The sequence below is a fragment of the Enoplosus armatus genome, chromosome 2, assembly GCF_043641665.1.
Source record: "Enoplosus armatus isolate fEnoArm2 chromosome 2, fEnoArm2.hap1, whole genome shotgun sequence".
Classification (NCBI taxonomy): Eukaryota; Metazoa; Chordata; class Actinopteri; order Centrarchiformes; family Enoplosidae; genus Enoplosus; species Enoplosus armatus.
The window spans coordinates 3,127,247-3,145,651 of record NC_092181.1 but is presented as its reverse complement, the minus strand read 5'-3'; the positions used below and the strand labels follow the sequence as shown (position 1 = coordinate 3,145,651).

General features: G+C 42.0%; 1 protein-coding gene across 5 annotated transcripts in view; it reads right to left on the bottom strand.

The window, feature by feature from the left end:
* Positions 1 to 1,356: 1,356 nt before the first annotated feature.
* cnnm2b (cyclin and CBS domain divalent metal cation transport mediator 2b) overlaps positions 1,357 to 18,405 on the bottom strand; it is a 32,974-nt gene continuing 15,925 nt past the window's right edge. The window contains exons 2-9 of one of the 5 annotated variants that reach the window (XM_070916915.1): positions 11,784 to 11,927; positions 9,827 to 9,964; positions 7,870 to 8,039; positions 6,413 to 6,506; positions 5,239 to 5,301; positions 3,648 to 3,650; positions 2,571 to 2,749; positions 1,357 to 1,638 (exon numbers count right to left, since the gene is read on the bottom strand). In XM_070916915.1, the coding sequence (XP_070773016.1) occupies positions 1,357 to 1,638; positions 2,571 to 2,749; positions 3,648 to 3,650; positions 5,239 to 5,301; positions 6,413 to 6,506; positions 7,870 to 8,039; positions 9,827 to 9,964; positions 11,784 to 11,927 (1,073 nt within the window). Of the gene's footprint in view, positions 1,639 to 2,570; positions 2,750 to 3,647; positions 3,651 to 5,238; positions 5,302 to 6,385; positions 6,507 to 7,869; positions 8,040 to 9,826; positions 9,965 to 11,783; positions 11,928 to 18,405 lie in introns of all 5 variants that reach the window. The other 4 variants (XM_070916906.1, XM_070916898.1, XM_070916922.1 and 1 more) reach the window with 4 other exon arrangements.

Genomic DNA, 18,405 nt, shown 5'->3' with positions numbered 1-18,405 from the left:
CACACCCCTCCACCTGGTCACCCCCCCACCCCCACCCCCACCCCCCCGTGGTGAATAGTCTAGGCATCATGACTCCCACATAAACGTATAGTAGACGTTGTGTTTGAGGTCAAAGGATGCGAAAACATGAAAGAGACAAAGAGAAAGAGAGACTGACGGACAATTTAGCTTGTGGATGGCTGCAGTTTAGCATTTTTCAAAAACAAATATACATACAGTACATACATACAAATATATCTGTCAATTTATAATACAGTGATTTTTTTTATTCGTAATCATCTCTTAAATAAATTGCGGTTCATTGCACTTTGTTAAAATAATTAATTATATGATTTCTCTTAAAGGCAATAGTGTGATTTTTTTTAAAGGTGAAAAAGATAGTGTACCATAAGCCTGATTTAGGATAATAGTAAAAATAACAAAATCTGTAATATACATACTGTATCTGTAAAAGACCCTCACCTCCTCATATACATGAATGGATGTTCGTCTCCATATATGTAGCATGTCCTTTCTGATATGACACGTGTGCCCCACGCACACCGTTGTGTACATGCTCGTGCATGCTCGTATGCCAGTTTATGTCATATCGAGTCTCCACGCATACATATATACATACAATATTATAAAATAAATAAATACAGGAAAACATTCTTGGTTCGTGGTTTAACGGTTTCTTTCAAAGCGGTTTTTGGTGCAGTCTTTGACTAACCGTTGCTCTCTGCTTGTTTGGGTTTGAGTCCTCGCTGATGGGATCAACAGTCGACTGAGCCTCCCTGAAAGATGCACGGGTGGGGGAGTTGCATTTGTGTGTGTGTGTGCGTGTGTGGGAATGTGACTGTGTTTGAATATGTGTGTGTATGTGTGCAAAAACAGTCAGTGTCCAGTGTAAGAAGGGGGGACCAAAGTCTTTGGCCTGAGGAGAAAATACAGCGAGTGTTGTGTTACGTTGTGTGTTTGTGTTTGTGTTTGTGTATGTGTGTGTATGTAGGGGAAATGGACACGGTTTTCGTCCTCTAGTCCAAGTCACCGCTATGAAAGTGTCAGATTGTCCCTAAAAAGAAGCTCAGTCACAGGTACTGTCCGAATGCACCCTCAGTAAGAGGGTGTAGTACAGCAGGGATTCTGACAGCGTTCAGGTGGGGGCCTTCAGGGTGACGCAGCACCCATCTTCCCCACTGCCCTTCCATGAAAGGGTCTCACTGACTGACTGACTGGGGGCTACTGGTTGGAGCAGAACCCTCACTCCACCCGCCTCCGCTTCCCCACTTTCCCTCATCTCCATCTACGCCACCGCTCCGCGTGTGTCCACGAGACAGGGTGGAGGGTCTGGGTCTCCACCGGGCTCGGCGGGGGCTAGATGGGTCCCTCGTTGTGGGCGCTGTGGTTGCTCCTGCTGAGGCCCACACAGTTCTGCTGCTGGTTGAGCAGGTGGGACGTTTCGTTGGCCACGACTACGGACACAGCAGGGGTGGTGCTGGTGGTGCTGGCCGTGGTGGTGACGACAGCTGGGGTCTCCACTCCGTCGTGGAGCTCCGTCAGCGTGAGCTCGATCTTGGTGAACTCACTGTCTGTCGATTGGGGCGTTTTGTCCATCCGTGACGCCATTACGGCGTTCTGGTACTGCTGGCGTGTTACCTAGGAAACAGAGAGGATGGAGCCATGATGAGGTCAAATGTCACAGCAGAGGATTGTGACTGATTGTGGCTTTTAGGGCTGGTGGGAACCCACAAAACGTATTTTTATCTAAATGCTTTTTTGTAAACTCTTTTCCTCTTTTATATTGCTACTGAAAACACATTTATATTAAATAAATAAAAAAGCAGCATTAATTGAGTTTTATGGCCATTTGAAGGCAGCAAAACAAAAACAAAATATTGACATATTATCAATGTTGTTAACAGTTTCTTATTTACACATCCAGCTGAAACAACCAATGTCGTAATTTTGTCAGCCTGACAAGTAGAAGTCCAATATTTACTGTCTTTTAACTCTGTTCTTGGTGTCCACCAACTCCTGAGGCAAATATCTGGATCTTTAACTGCCAGATGCTGCACGATGTTCACCAGCTAGTCGCTAACTTTACCTGCCTGCTGTTTGGTGCCGAGCAGGTCGTGTACTGTCGGTTTTTAGAGCTTTGTTCTGCTGCAGCTGCTGTCTTGAAACAACACTGATGAGAGCTGATAGAACGTACCAAAACACTGAAGTTGAATTTGGGGGATTAATTGATGCATGTATAAATAATCAATTTACTATGGATAGAAACAATTTTTAATTTGGTTGATAAATAGCTAATGACCTGCACTGAATTTTATCAATCCTTTGTTTTAATGACCAATTATTGAACTGCTTTAGAATATTATCTACTTATTAATGAATTAAATTGTCTTCACCTGTCAGATTATTGATCTATTAATAAATTGCCAATAACCATATGCAAGAATCCTCTGGATCTCAATACCAGCATGCGTGTTGGTATTAAACCTACATATTGATCAAACCGTTAAGGTCATGCATTATAGCGTGTGAGCCTCAGTGTGCCCGTCCTGCTCACCCGTGTGTGTTCTCACCTTTATAAACTGCAGGTCTGAGCGCGCTCTGACTGAGTAGTCAGGCACGTAGATCTGCAGGAAGGAGTTGAGCTGGTTGTTGCTGCTGCCGAGAGTCGGGGTGATGGCGTCTATACGATCACTCCTATTCAGGGAGTCTGAGTGGTTGAGTCCAAACGGCCGTGGAGGAGATTTATTTTCTGCAAGGAGATGATGTTAGTGGAGAATATGTTTAAACACATGAAAGTAGATAAAGAGCAACAAAGGGAAGTCATGAACAAGACTCCATAATAATAATGAGATACCACAGATTTGTTTATGGTTATTTCTCATTAGGATTGGTATAGAACCACTAATAGGCCATGGTGGGGAATCCTCACACTTCACATGCTGGGCTGTTATGTATTCTTTTCTTCCTATTGTTGTTTTGTTGTTTTGATGTCCAAGCTCTGAGCAAGAACAATTGCCTGTGGAGATTTCTTACAGGTAGAATTTGAGAACAAAGTGAGGACTGTGCAGGGTTAACTCCATCTTGTTTGGCCGTGAGAATTGACAGCTTTCATTTTTTACAATCATTTTTGAAATGAAATGAAATGTTGTACAGACATCTGTGGTGCCCAGAGGATGAATCATAATCACTATGGTGATCTCCAGACCTTTCTTCTACCAGCAGAAGGTCACATTTTTCATTTCTGCTGTGAAATAGCTCAACATTTACTTGATGGACCAAGTACAGACATTCATGGCTACCAGACAATAACATCTACTGACTTTGGTGATCCTCTGACTTTTCCTCTACTGCCATCATGGGGCTCAAATTTGTGGTTTTGGAATAAATGTCATTCACAACCATGAGATGGATTGCCACGAAATCTACAGGTATTCGCGTTTCCCTCAGGATGAATTGTAATAAGAGCCTCTGACTGTTCATCTAGCGCCACCATCAGGTCAAAGTTTTAATTCTTCCAGTACTTTGGATTATGACTGATTTATGAATGCCTGCAAAAATAATGACATTCCCATCAGCTGTACTTTACTTTACTTTGAGTATAGTACTAATTAGCTAATGTTAGCATGCTAACGCGGTAAACATTACACCTCCTTAGCATCACATTGTTAGCACTGTCATCATGAGCATGTTAGCATTAGCTCAACGCACCGCTGTACAGCCAGTACGGAGCCGCTAGCATAGCTGTAGACTCGTAATCATTAGTCACTCCACATCATTGTTATGTCTGGTTAGGTGCTCTCTATAATCTCAACCTGCTAATCATCACACAGTAAGTGATATTATTAGTTAGTTAAGTACAGTACATTGTTTCTTCAGACATATTCAGCAGATTTTGATTTTGATTTTCTCAGAAACTACTTGACAGTTCTCAACAGCTCAGCAGCACTTAAGATCCTGTGTATTGGTGACATTTTCCAGGTCAAGTGTTAGATATTAGCACAGATGCTTGCTGTGATGTATGGAAATCTAATTTCTACATAAGTCTTTAGGTGAGGGGGAGTTTCATGCAGCAGGTATTGAGTCGGTGGTCTCCAGTGATGCGGCGTCCTTCTATGTGCTGCCACATAGACGACTTGTTCTGGGGTTTTTTTTTTTGTTTTTTTTTGTTTTTTTAAAATTTTTAATTAAAGCCAGATTATGTTTTCCACTTCTTAAAGAAGCCTAGTGAAAATCACACACAACAAAGTGGAAACGGCTTGGCCAACGCTAATGCTACTACGCCGACTGGAATGTATGTAATCCCATGTAGGAATATGTGTGTGTGTGTGTGTGTGTGTGTGTATGTGTGTGTGTGCGGACCAAGCGCAGTGGGCCAAAGACCTGGCATGTGAACTCTTGCGGATTAGTACTCCACTTTCTAGGGGCTGCAGGGGCCAGATCAATACAGAAAACTACAGTGTGTGTCAAGAATACACACATAATGCATTTACATACGCGCAGACACACACTCAAACACGTGCGCAGCGGGGTGCAAAACTGGGTGAAAGAAAACACGTTAAGAGGTGCACTGTAGGTCACTGCTAAAGAGAGAAAGAGTGTATTTGTTCAACGGCATTTCCGGATACATGTGGGTGTGTTTGTGTTCCTGGCAGCAGTGCGCTCTGTGTACATGTGCCTGTGCATGTGAACATATGTGTGCGTGCGTGTCTTTGTATGTGCGCTCAGTGGTGTCCGGCAGGGGGCTGTAGCTGTAGGTCTTGTTTATGTAGTCAGAGGGTTAAAGGTTAGGGGCGAGCGGGGCGGAGCCTGGGTCTGCTCTGGGGCCTCCAGTCTCCAACACCATTCAGCCACTTGACTAATGGCTCAGGGGACGAGGGTGTTAAGTCTCCGTCTGAATCTGTTTTCCTCTCTCCCCCTTCCTCTTTCACTTACACACACGAACATACAGTGCATGTTGCATTCACGTACAAACAGACTTTCAGACATCATCGTCTTTTTGGTCACAAAGTCACACAAAACAATAAACTACTCATGCAGACGATGAAGATCAAAACGCTCATGTAAGTTTACACAAAGCATGTGGGTTTGTAGAAGTTTGAAGATCTTCTCTGCAACTTTTTCATTTCAGCAAGAACATTTTATTTTAAATCTCACATCTAATTAGTCGACGGGATGATATTATTGTGGAATCAAATACGAGCGTCGGCGTGTGTGTATAGACAGAAAAGGCCACTGTACCTGGAGATCCTGCTAATGATTCAGCCCTACTGACCACAAATGTACGAGACAGGGACAGAGGCACTGTGGAGAGAGGGAAGATACAGAGAGGGACAAAAGAAGAACAAGGAGAAATAATCAGTGCATGTACACAAACAGTAAACTTGGATTAAACCTGGTAGAGAAACATCAGCAACACTTGTATAACCACACAACAGGAGCGAACTGCCAATCGGCATAACTGCTACTGAGCAGCTGAAGATGGAGTCAAGGAAAAGGCACTGCTGGTACACCATCATGTCTAATCATAAAGTATTTGATTTGATTTCTGACCGCTCACTGCCGACACACACACACACACACACGACAGGAAGGTTATTCTGCTTTTTCACCAGTAGGTGTCTCCCAGATCCCACCTCCATGTGTGAATCAGCACAGTTGAAAGAGAACAGTACTGTGGTTTATGAATGAACTGAGAGGATCAGTAGGCGACACTTTCTCATGATGTCACTGCAGGACAGCCTCCTCAGTCTTACACTCACTGCTCATAAACATTCATCAAAGGAACATTTAGAAGAAGAAGATCCTAAACTGGTCTGCACTTTGCTGGTTTGGTGACCTGGTTACTAACACAAATCAGGGGAGGCAGACAGAGCACAGGTCCACACTGATTTCAGATTGTATATATTTTTGCTGAAAGGATTCTTGAGTAATATATATCAGGTATACTCTACTATGATGAGAATATTTGACTGGGTATTGTTTAAAATCTTTCAATACTTGTGCTGATACAACGTGATTTAAAAAAAAAAATATTGGAATATAAACATGTTCTCAAATGTTAAATGTTGTCACAAGAACAAACAGGAGCAGCTGTACAATCACTTTGATTCAACAAAACACAGGCTGAATTATGATGTCATCAGAAATGATCAGAGCAAAGAACAAATAAAAAGGAGGATGAATCTGAGCAAGCATTCAAAGCCAGCGTTTGGTGTTGCGGACACATTTCAGTAAAGTTTGGTGCCCAGCCCTATTGGACATAAGCTACTATGAATGGCCTAGATCTTCATAAGAAGACCTGCGTACAAAGCTGCATTTTTATGGTTAACTCAGAAATGAACAGTGTTTCAATCCAACAGGGGAATGAGAATTGACGATGTTAAACTGACTTCTTGCCGGCCAGAGATCTTACCTGGCGAGGCCGTCAGAGCCATCATCCCATAGAAGGAGAACGGTCCCGCTTCAAACTTCATCCCCTCTTTTCCTGCCTCCACCTCCACTTTGCCCTGTGACGGTAAGATCCAGACATGACAAAGAACAAAGTGTTACTTAAACAAACTGTACGAAAACACTACACCAGCTTTGTCCAGCTTACCTTTCAGACAGATTTGTTGTTACACTTATCTTATTTCCAGTTCACCCTCAATTGAACATTTTCTGTACGGCGCATTAGTGCTTCATTGTGTCAGTTACCCTTTCTATCTAGGATTTCCGCTTCAGCTTTGCCACTTTTCCTGCTGAAATATATTTATTCATCCTGCCCGTGAGTTTAGAACAAATCCACCCCCGCCCCCTCCTTCCCTCTTTCATTTCCTTTTTACTACTTGTAGAAAATCCGTACTCTGTTTAATAGCTCCCAATCTGCTCCTAAACCCGGTCTCAAGGGCAGTGACCCCCCACGTGTCCTACCTGGACCTCATTTGATCCAGGACTATTACACATATTGACTTAGTGGACCAATAGGGGAAATGTGCAGTATGTGAATGTCAATATATTTGAAAAAAGAGGTGCTTTCTGAATACTGATTTTAACCACATGTATGTTTTGTATATGTAGTTTTTTCACAGCGGAAAATGACTTCCAACTCCACTTGAGTGCCAGCGATTTGGGACTTCCCTTGATACTGAGCCTTTTTAAAGACTCGATACTCTTGCGAAGACCAAAGAGGAAAACTCGAACTGCAAAGCTACACGAAGGACAGCAGCACTGGTTTTGATTCGCTTTTGAATAAATAATTGTAACTCTATAGCAGGAGTTCTTTTAGGTGTCTGCAAAGAGAGTGGCAGGGAGAAAAGGGAGGGGTGGGAATTGGGTTCATTTCTGACTTGAAAACATGGAAATACATAGATTTCACTTTCTATTTGTGGTGTTTTCAAAGTCAAACTGGCAATAGAGTTCAATCAATACAGTACATGAATGTTTTAGTATAGTATTTATCTCTTCAGCCAGACATTTGCATCAGAATTAAGCTGTTTATCTACGGTATTGTTGCTTGCCTTAATCCAAACTGCCCTGCAGTACAATCATACCATGCATACCTTTTTAGGATGCGTGGCCCCTGTGGGAACAAACCTGCTGTACAGCTCTGTTAGATGGCAATACTGTGAAAAGTGTAGGACCAAGGAAAACAATAGCTTGTAGTACTAACAGCAGCATGTCCCTGTCTTACATGTGTTTGTGTGTAGCGTAGGGTGTAGTGTAGCTTTGGTTAGGGTACAAATACTGTTATTACTTTCTTAATTAAAGAAATATTGTTCTTTAGTAAGAGACATAAATTCATTTGAAAGGAGTCCAGTCCAATGTTGGACACTACTTTGGAGCAAAACCCGCGATATGTCCTTCACTCTGTACCTCGTTGTGTCCACACACCTGCAGTAAGAGGATGAAATAATCCACGGGCTTGTTCCTGTGGAAGAGGTAGTGCTCTGCCGCCCGCTTGTTCTTCTCATCATATTTCAGCTCCTGGATGACGTTGGGGTGCTTCAGCAAGCGCAGCAGGATCTTCTCGGACATTTGCATCGGTGCAAATGGCTCGACCTCTGGAGACACAGACAGAGACAGAGAGGGAGACTGTAAGGACATGAATTACAGCCCAACTAGATTCTGGGGCTGACAACAATATCAGTATTTGGGAGTTTAAAAAAAAATGATATATTGGCCAATAGTCCTTTTTCTAAAGAAACCAATGATTTGCATTTTCCAAACTTAAGTTTTGTATGATTATAAATGACATATTTTTAAGAGAGTTGATGATGTCACCTTTGATTCTGCAATACTTCTGACATTTTATAGACCAAACATCGAACCAACCAAATGGGCCTCATGCAAGAACCACTCGTACGCACAGATTCCTTCTTAAGTAAACTGAATTTGTTTGTAAAAAGTTTCTGGACTCGAAGCCCTGTGGTGTGAAATTCTTCTTTTTACTCTTTGGTGTCATTTCTGTGAATGAAACTTCCCCACAAACAGAGCGGAACTAGTAGCCTTATATGGCATTATATATTATATATATATATATTTAGGGGCGTTGATTATGCCAATTGTGAAATCTCATGAACGCGCACCTCCCTATAAACAGGTGCCATCCATCAGGTCGAAACAAGTCATTTAGTTTGTGCAGTTAAGGACGTTTGTTGAATCTGACCCTCATACGTGCAAACCTAACAGAAAAAAGTATGAGAAGTTTAGGATAAGAATATGAAAATGTTCTTCAATGAGGCCCAGTATGTTTCACTATTGTTACTCTAGTCTATATATGACACCTATTACATGTCTGTCCGTCCTGGGAGAGGGATCCCTGACAGGTTTCTTTTTTTCACATCAAAAGGGTTTTTATTTGCGGAGTTGAGAGTGTCGTATGTTGGATTGTTGGATTATATATTATATATTTCTGATTTGTGATTGTGGGCTATATAAATAATATCAACTTGACTACATCTCAAATTTCCAGACTGACCAATAATTAAAATATTTAGTTTGAGCTGTTACTGCATCTGTCTGAGTGAACTAACATGCAAACCTGCCCAAAAACTCGTTTCTACCTTTAAAACAGATTGTGACTGGTCTGCTTAAACCACCTAATGGGCCAATCAGCTCCTTCAACTCAGCGGCGGTGATATGTGTCAGCTGGCTGCTGGCTCCACCACCAGGAACTAAACTCCCTAATAGCCTTTAGAGGAACTTAATCAACGCTTAGCTGCTAGGTCAAAGTTCTAAAGCAAATCCAACTGCGATGAGGCATAATCAACTGCTGCTGCTGCTGCTGCTGCTGTACTTGGATATTCTGCAGCCTGTTCAGAAATCCATTTCCCAAGGGAAAGCGGGTGAAATATTTCACATTTTACACTAAGTATGTGAGAACCCCGATCATAGGCCAAAAATGCTGGACGTGATGTCACTGAGGAACGAGTGTAAGCAAACAGGGTGGTGTTTTTAAAGCTGTGAGCTAAGATCTCAACATGTAACCTTCAGTGCATGACATGCAAGCAAATAGACGCCTGCGTTTTTTTTTGGATCCGAACGCAGTGTGCACAGACATCCCGTGCCGCGCTCCCGAGAGGCCTTCCACCTCTTCACATACACACACACACACACACACTCAAAGAAACACGCTTGTTGTGAGTCCTCACACAACTCACCCCCCCCCCACACACAAACAACAGATACTCATTCTACACACATACTCACTCCTCCCTACACCCACTTGCCCAAAACTCAAAGCCCATACGGGCACATGCACACACAAACAGCCCGCACACACACTTTCCCCACAGTGAGGGGCTGAGGGCACACTGGGGGAAGTCAAGCAGCAACGCAGCCCACTTGCCTGTTGCTAGGAAACGCAGGGTAGCCAGCAGAAGCTGAGGTGATATTTTAACCTTCATTTCATTGTCGGTAGGCTTGAAGGCCGAGAAATCCTGCTTCCTTTCCCGATGGGTGATTTTCTTCTTCGTCTTGTTGTCAGCTGAGGAGGGAAAATGAAAAGTCGGGCGTAAGACACAAACTAAAACTTTTTCTGCAACAGGAAAAGGTCGATCCACGCCACTCCATAGATATTGAGCTAGTCCTCCCGGGTCATAGGGTGACTAAACTTGAGTTACCCAAAGCTTATTGCTTTTTCCGGAAACGTAACTGTGGTGTTCTTCTCAGAACTAAAAGAGAGCTATAGGGGGCTACATTGTTAGCTTACCACATTCTTAGCATTACTTAAAGCCATATGTATAAGGGCAACAAATAGACTGGCACGTACTGTATATCTGCAGGCCTTTACTGATACCATTAGAGGTGTAACAGTACATGAAACAGGGTTTAACAGTTTGACAGGGATGAAACTAAGTAAAACAAATTGTGACTGCACAAAATTATTTATTCCTCCCCGGGGCGTAAAATGTGAAACAAACATTGTGACTTTTTAAAAAATAGTATTATGCTGTAGGTTTTGATGCACAAAGCAAAGAAGAGAATATCTTAAATGAAAAACAAAAAGCAGTTATTTAACTACAGAGAACTTAAGAGTAAAAAAATGTCATCATCAAGATTCTTAAATTAGTCAGTAATCTTCTCCTCAGCTGGCCACGAACCTTAACGTTGTCACACATTTTACATTTCTGGAGTATGATTAGGACATTTTTAAAGCTGCTACAATCAATATTTGTATATAAACAAAGATCTACGTGTAATGTGAAAGGGGTAACTTAACCCACAGTTCCCCTCGGCTCTTCCTCATTTTAGCGTATTTCCGATCATTGTTTTGGTTTTCCCACCTCGCTGCTCTCATCAGCGTTGTTTCCAGAAGCAGCAGGCAGCTGTTCTCAGCCCCCAACAGCAGACAGACAAAGTTAGTGACTAGCTGGTGAACTTTTAGTTTAGTTAGTCAAAGAGCCAGATATTTTCTCAGGAGTTGGAGGAGAACAAACCAGAGCTACAATGAGAGATAATATTGGATTGCAACCATGACTCCAAATGAATGCAAATGTCTGACCCTTCAATGTTAATTGAGGACAATCTAAAGTACCATTAATTGATTTTTTCTTTTGCTGAAAAAGCAACATAGACATATATATATATTGTATTGTAAGTGTTATGGTTAATGTGTACTTTCTTGTTTACACCTTCAGCAGACATGGAGCAACACTAACATCAGTTTGCTAAATGGTCCACTATGTTCACCAGCTAGTTGCTATCTGTGTCTGTCCGCTGTTTGGTGCTGAGCAGGTAGTGTGCAGTGGGTTTATCTTTTGTTTTTCACTTCAACAGCCGCCCTGCTCCATCTGGTGCTGATGAAAGCAGAATTTGAGGGCCGTAAAAACCGAAACAATGCCCTGAAAGAGGCTGAAACACTCTACAGAGCTGAGAGAAACTACAGGATCGAGTGATAATTCTCTGTGGGTTCATTACTTCAAGGGACACCTTTCACATTACATGCAGTCATTTCATCCTTTGGTAATATAAAAAAATTTAATTATGCACTTTAATTGGCATTTAATGCATGCAAACAAACATTGGCACCATTCAGAATTAATAACAGATCAAATATTGTTCAAATTTGAATCAATTTTCAGCTCCACAATGGCTGTTGTCACATTGCCATCATGATATATTGTGCCATGACATACTGTTCAACACCTAGATACCATGAATGGTAACATGGTTTAAATGGTCACAGTGTAACAGTGGTGTTAAATAGAGCCCGACCGCAGGTCATGGATGTCAGACTGCTGCTCTGACTGTGACCGGCTGGAGACGCCTCCAGGTCTAACAGTCTAAGGATGAGAGGAACCTACTGTACAAGTCGGTCTCGTCCAGGATCTCTGACTTGATGATTTCTTCAATCACGTCCTCCAGGGTGACAATACCCAGAACCTCGTAGAAAGGGTCTCCCTCACCCTCATTGTTCACCCGTTGAACTATAGCCAGGTGGGATTTTCCTAGCAAAACATACATGCACACACACACACACACACACACACACACACACACACACACACACACACAATCTCAGGTTATAATGTTAGGGTCATATAATGATAAAGACAGTTAAATATAAGTCAGGCAGTGATGGGGGTACAAGGGAACAAACAGGCGGGGACACACATGATTACTTCCATTTTGATCCATTTTATAGTGTATCAATTTAACATGTATCACAGATAAATTATATGCAGTATTTTATACTGTGAAATAGGAACAATAAATCACTCATGTCAGACGTGGCTGTCATAACACTGAGGCTGCAGTATGTATTACAGCAGTCTGACACACAGAGCAGGTGGCACAGTGATCTGCAGGAGTGACTGTTCCCCGTCTCAGGATGCAGGACATGCTGGTAAAAGTGTTAACGGTGCCAGCAGAAACTCAAACAGCCAGAGAGACAGACAGACTGACAGTCAAACAGTTCTAACTTTCATCATGAGTCCCCCTCGCCCTCCCTCCCTCCACATCTGTGTTCCCAGGACCCTCCTGTGAGCTGTACCATGTAAAAAAAAAAAAAAAAGGGAACAAACTGCCGTGTATGCAGAGAATACTGTCAAGCAAAACGCTAAACAAATTCTTTGCCTTTTCTCAGCTTGTGATCATTTAAAAGGAATTTTCCAGAGGCCCAGGCTAATATTAGCCCCTGCAAAATGAAGTTTCCATTCCGCCCCGGCGATATTCTCACCGAGAGAAGGAACAGACCGGGCGAAGCCTCCGCTGTGTGATCAGATTGTCTCGGAATGGGCCGTTTGCATGCAGATACACCTGGGCGTAAATAATGGAGGACGTCAGTGTGCTTGTGTGTGCGTGTGCATGCACGTGTGTCAGAGTGCGTGAGCGTATGGGTGCGCGGGCACGTGTGTTTATTTTTGGAGAACGCAGGTACATCACTGAGTCAGTGCTCAGATGCTGCTTCAGCTAACGTTGGCTGCTTTGGTGCAGGCGAGCACAGACTGAAAGGAGTGAGGGCCGATCACCAGGAGCGTTTTATTGCACTGCAGCTCAGCGCTATGACAGCACGCTGAGCACACAGTGTACAGAGCCTGAGAGTCTGAATGTGAAAATGTTGTGAGCATTAGATGCAGAATTGATGCTTTCAAGAAATATACTCAGGTTACACCTAATAGGCTTGGAGAGTAAGATCCCCAAAGAGAGGTATTAATAATGTAAACACAGAAATCCACCATTTCAAAGAGTCTGCAAGTGGCAGGCAATATTCAAGTCTTATTTTCAAAGTGTCCAAGAACAGTAGAGTCTTCCTATTTCTATTAAGACGTCAATGCCATCTTGAGCATTGCTTTATCACCAAGGGTTAGGTTTAACTAGGACAAACACAAATGGAGCCTCAGTGGGTTACGGCAATCAGGCCTCAGAAGTCCTTGAGCAAGCAATTACTCTAAACTGCCCAGAGAGGGAAAGGCAAATGGAGTGGCCAGCACAGCACAGTGAAACAGATCAATGCTCACTTCCTTGTCTTTAATGGCATCCACTGCACTCATATCAGGTTCATAAACAAAGCTTCCGAATTGAAGTTTCTAGGCAAAGAATGTCGACCTTAATGTCACTTTAATCTTGACGGTGTGAACTGAAATGAGCTGAACATGAAAAGTCAGAAAATATGCCAGTGAAGTGAGATGATTTCAAATGATTTGTTTTCAGGACAAATTAACATTACAGTCTTCTGTATGTGGTTCGTGTCATTTAAAGGAATAGTTTCACATTTTGGGAAATAGACTAATAATTCCCTTTCTTACTTAGTTAGATGAGAGGATCTATACCACTTTCATGTCTGTATGGTAAATATGAAGCTACAGTCAGCAGCTGGTTAGCTTAGCATAAAGACTGGAAACGGGGATACAGTTGTAAAGGTAACACTTACCAGCACCTCTAAAACTCACTAATTAACATGCTATACCTTGTTTGTTTATTCCATAAAAGAAACTAAGTGTAAAAAGGACACATTGCTCAGACAGTCTGTTACATTATTGATACCTCTCTGAACTATTTCTTGACTGGGACCAATAACTTCCGGGAGTCTCCGCTGGCTGCCTGGCAACCTCATGGTGATGACACGACTCCAGGAAAAAAATAAACAAACAAGATGTCACATGTTAATTAGTGAGCTTTAGAGGTGCTGGTAGGCAGATTTTTTTAACCTTTGGAGAGAGCCAGACTAGCTGTTTCCCCGTTTCCAGTCTTTAGGCCAAGCTAAGCTAACCAGCTGCTTGCTGTAGCTTCATATTTATCGTACAGACATGAGAGTGGTATCGCTTCTCATCTAACTCTCAGCAAGAAAGCGGATAAGCGTATTTTACCAAAATGTCAATCGATTCTTTTTAAGACATTTTGTCAGAAGAAAGAATTAAAAGTTTGACCAAATAATCTTAAAACAAGGTCCATTTACTAGGTTTTTCCAGAGCTTTCGACCTCCTCTATTTGCACATTACGATTATTCTAACTAAAACAAAATGACTGTTTACGTATTACGATCATCGTAACCAGAATTACTTGTGGTTATGATCTCCCCTTGTATACATCCACCTGCTATAACAAGTCTCAAACCTCGGTCACGGTGATGATAACTGAGCAATTACTGTGAGATGTAGTTGAAAGCTCTGGAAAAAGCTAGTAAGTGGACCTTGGGGGTTGAGATTATTGCCATGGTCAAGAAGGAACTACCACGATCAAGAATCCACAGCATTTTAAACAAACAACAAACTAAGCACACTGAATATTTCATGTCCAAAGAAAAACAGCTATTAATATTCAAGAGAGACGACCCAAATGATTTTAAAATGATATACTTTTTCAACCTCCCAGAGAATGGACAAAATAGCATGAAACTTTACTGTGCAGCACAATGTAATCCAACACCACAGACCACAACCTCAACAATTAAAAGCTAATCAACACCTCTATGATGTGGTCTTAACAAAAAGTGAGCATTGTAATAACTCATTTAAGCATCTTTTGCAAGGATGTAGTATTCGTTTGAGTCTAACGGCTCCTTGTTATTCTGTCCACACCGCGTATATAAGAATCGCAGGTTCAGCTTTATCAGAGGAAGAGGAACAACCAATGGGAATGTGTGTGTCAACATAACCTCACCTTTCTGACACAAAACGAGGCCCAACCTCCGACCTTAATGTGAGCCAACTGATAAGAGGTGGAGGACATGGCAGAGATCACACACACAATCTGTTCTGCTCTTCAAGCAGCCATGCGCTCATACACACACACTAAACACACAAATGTAACAGCGCAAGTCACTTGTTTGACAAGTTAAACTAATCCCAACAGGATGTTTGTTTACATCAAGAACACTTTCCATCACCTCCTTCTACAGAGGAGATTACTCAGGGTTAACTATTAAAGATGACCCGTTGTAAGAGCATTAACAGAGGCCACATAGGTCACTAGTTAAAACAAAAAAAAGAATGACAAACACAGGAAAAAACTGAATGAGAAGTTATTCAGTAGAAATGACAGAGAAAGGCATGTTTATGAATAGTTTAATAGTGTTTATTCTAGAGTCTGTCCCATGGGCTACAATATAAGGAGGAAGACATTTTACAAATTCCATGGAACAGACGGCAAAAGGAAAATCATACACCGACCGTTCCCTTTATACTAATCTGTATATGTTCTATGGAAATCATTAGGCTACATATTTAACTAGTGTTAGAGGTGTTTTGAGCGAATACGTTGCCATGTTAGTCACTTGATCTGTGGAACAACCAATTGTGAAATATCTCCACAACTATTGGATGGATTGCCATTCCTTTTGTACAGACATTCGTGGTGCCCAGAGGATGAAGCCCACTAACTTTGTTGATCCCCTGACTTTTCATCTAGTGCCACCAGCAGGTCAAACGTATTATATCCTTTACATGGATAGGCACATTGTCTACAGTCATTCATGGTTCCCAGAGGATGAATCCTAACGATTTTTCCATGAGGTTGACACGTTTTATTACTGAAATGTCTCGACAACAATACCGTACACACATTCATGTACCACTCAGCATGAATTGTAATCACTTTGGTGATCTCCTGATTTTTCATCTAGTGCCATCATCAGGTCAACTTTTACTTTGGTTTATGACCAAATACCTGCAAAACTAATGACATTCCTCAGTACAGTACGGCCTCAGCTGTACTTTGTGATTAGTGCTAATTAGCAAATGTTAGCATGCTATTACACTCAACTATGATGGTGACCATTGTAAATATTACCTGCTAAACATCAGCATGTTAACATTGCCATTGTGACCATGCTAGCAAGCTGACGTTAGCATTTAGCTCAAAGCACTACTGTGCCATACAGCCTAACAGAGCTGCTAGCATGGCTGTAGGAGACATCCTCTAGGGACCATGAATGTCATGGCAATCCATCTGTATTTATTGAGATACTTCTGTTTGGACCAAAGTGGTGGACCAACTCAACTGACCGACATTTGCCAAATCCATTAACTTTTCAAGATCATATACTTTCTTGCTCTAATTGCATGACATTTATTTGCAAATGCTTTTGTCTGAAGCAAGAAAAAAAGTATATTAAAACAGAAAAATTCCCGACTCAAAAGTCAGCTTGATAATCTAAACTTTATGAGCACCACAACCTTCTAAAACGATGGTAGGTGGGACTATTTTATGTAAATAAAAGTTGACAATTACTGAGTACTGTACCCATGTAAACTCATCTTCTGGTGTTGTTGTCTAAAGTCTATTTCTGTCTCTCAAACACACACACACACACACACACACACACACACACACACACACACTTGTCTTTCGCACAGTAGCTCTACTCCAAATCGTTTTGTCTTGCTGTCCCAAAAGAGGAGTGCATACTTTCCAGTTTCCCACAAAGACAAAATACCACACAAGCGACAGAAAAAAGCGCAGCTTCTGTCTTCCATAAATACATTACGAGACAATGACAGCCTGTTTATTCATAGCTCCTTAGCTGCTGTTATGGCAGTGGGTTTTATGAGGGGGGACTGGAGGTAGAGTGGGGAGGCTGACCCTCTGGAGCCTGGAACTTGGAAGTGGACCACGGGGAGAGCGTGTCCTTGCGAAGACCAGTCGTCTGGGGTCCTGTAAGCCACCACTGCTGCCTGACATCTGGGGCTGTCTAGCTGGGCTGAGGCTGAATGCATGCTGGGTAGTCCAGCACACAGGCACACTGCACACATCAGGGTCGGGGGTCAATTCACTTTCAATTTCATCCATTAAGGAAGCATGTTTTCTTGGGTCACAAACTGAAATGTTTTAGTCACTAAAAGGCTCTCGTGTGCAATTTCTAAAACATTTCTGAGAATAATGGTTGTGTCATTAGATCTGTAAATGGTTTCAATTTATATTTGTAATTGGGTGAAGTAAAGACACACACACACACACACACACACACACACACACACACACACACACACACACAGGGGATTATTTTGTTTCCCTTAACAACAAAGCAGCAGATGACTAAGGTACCAGGAAGTGCTTAATCTCAACGAGGAGAGAGTTGTGGACCACAATACATTTGTTCAGTTGTTCACATTAAAATATGGACTGCGAAAGGATGAAGATGCACAGCAAAAGATCTACTCTACAGGGCCAGAGCACGATCTTAGAAAATACTGCGTCAAGCAACCCCTTGGACTGAAAATATTCCAATTAAAAACTGCCATTTAAAGACGACCCTAAGACTCTAACAGAGAGGACAGACTGACACTGCTATTCTTGAAGCCACGCCGCTAGCATGGCTAAAAACATAGGTATAAGCATTTAAAAGTCCCACCATGTATAACTTTAAATTATAAAATGTGAACAAGACTTCAGGTCTCCTAATTAAACTTAACTTAAAAAAAAAAACAGAACATGACCCGTGCCCCAACGTTACGTAGCGATAGTCCTGCTACTCCAGTATTAAGAGGCATACACACTGAAGACACAGGATGATACAGATTACATATATAGGCAATTGTTGCAGAAAACATACAAACCAGGGGATCAAAAATACTTGAGAGTATAAATCAACATAACAGATTTTAATGACCAGTGTTCCAAAGTGCCACCACAGTAATAAATACTGTGGAAAATACTCAACTGAGGGTACAACAATATTTTCAATGGGCTCATTTTACCCTGCAGATTGACAAAGGCCCAAATTAAAAGCCCTCCAACTCTTGATAGCTGCACTGGGCCAAACCAACAATCCATCTATCTATCTGTCTATCTATCCATCCATCCGTAATCCAGAGCCAAGCCTGAGAACCTCCACTCAGGCCTTCAGAGACCAAGCCGTGTGCTCTTTTCCACCATTCCCAGCTTATTTATGGAATGCAGCTTTGTCATATTTTTCCATAGCGCAATTTCCCCCTATAAATAGGCACATAAGGCTCGGAGAGTTGGGGTGGGAGTATGAGGGGTCAG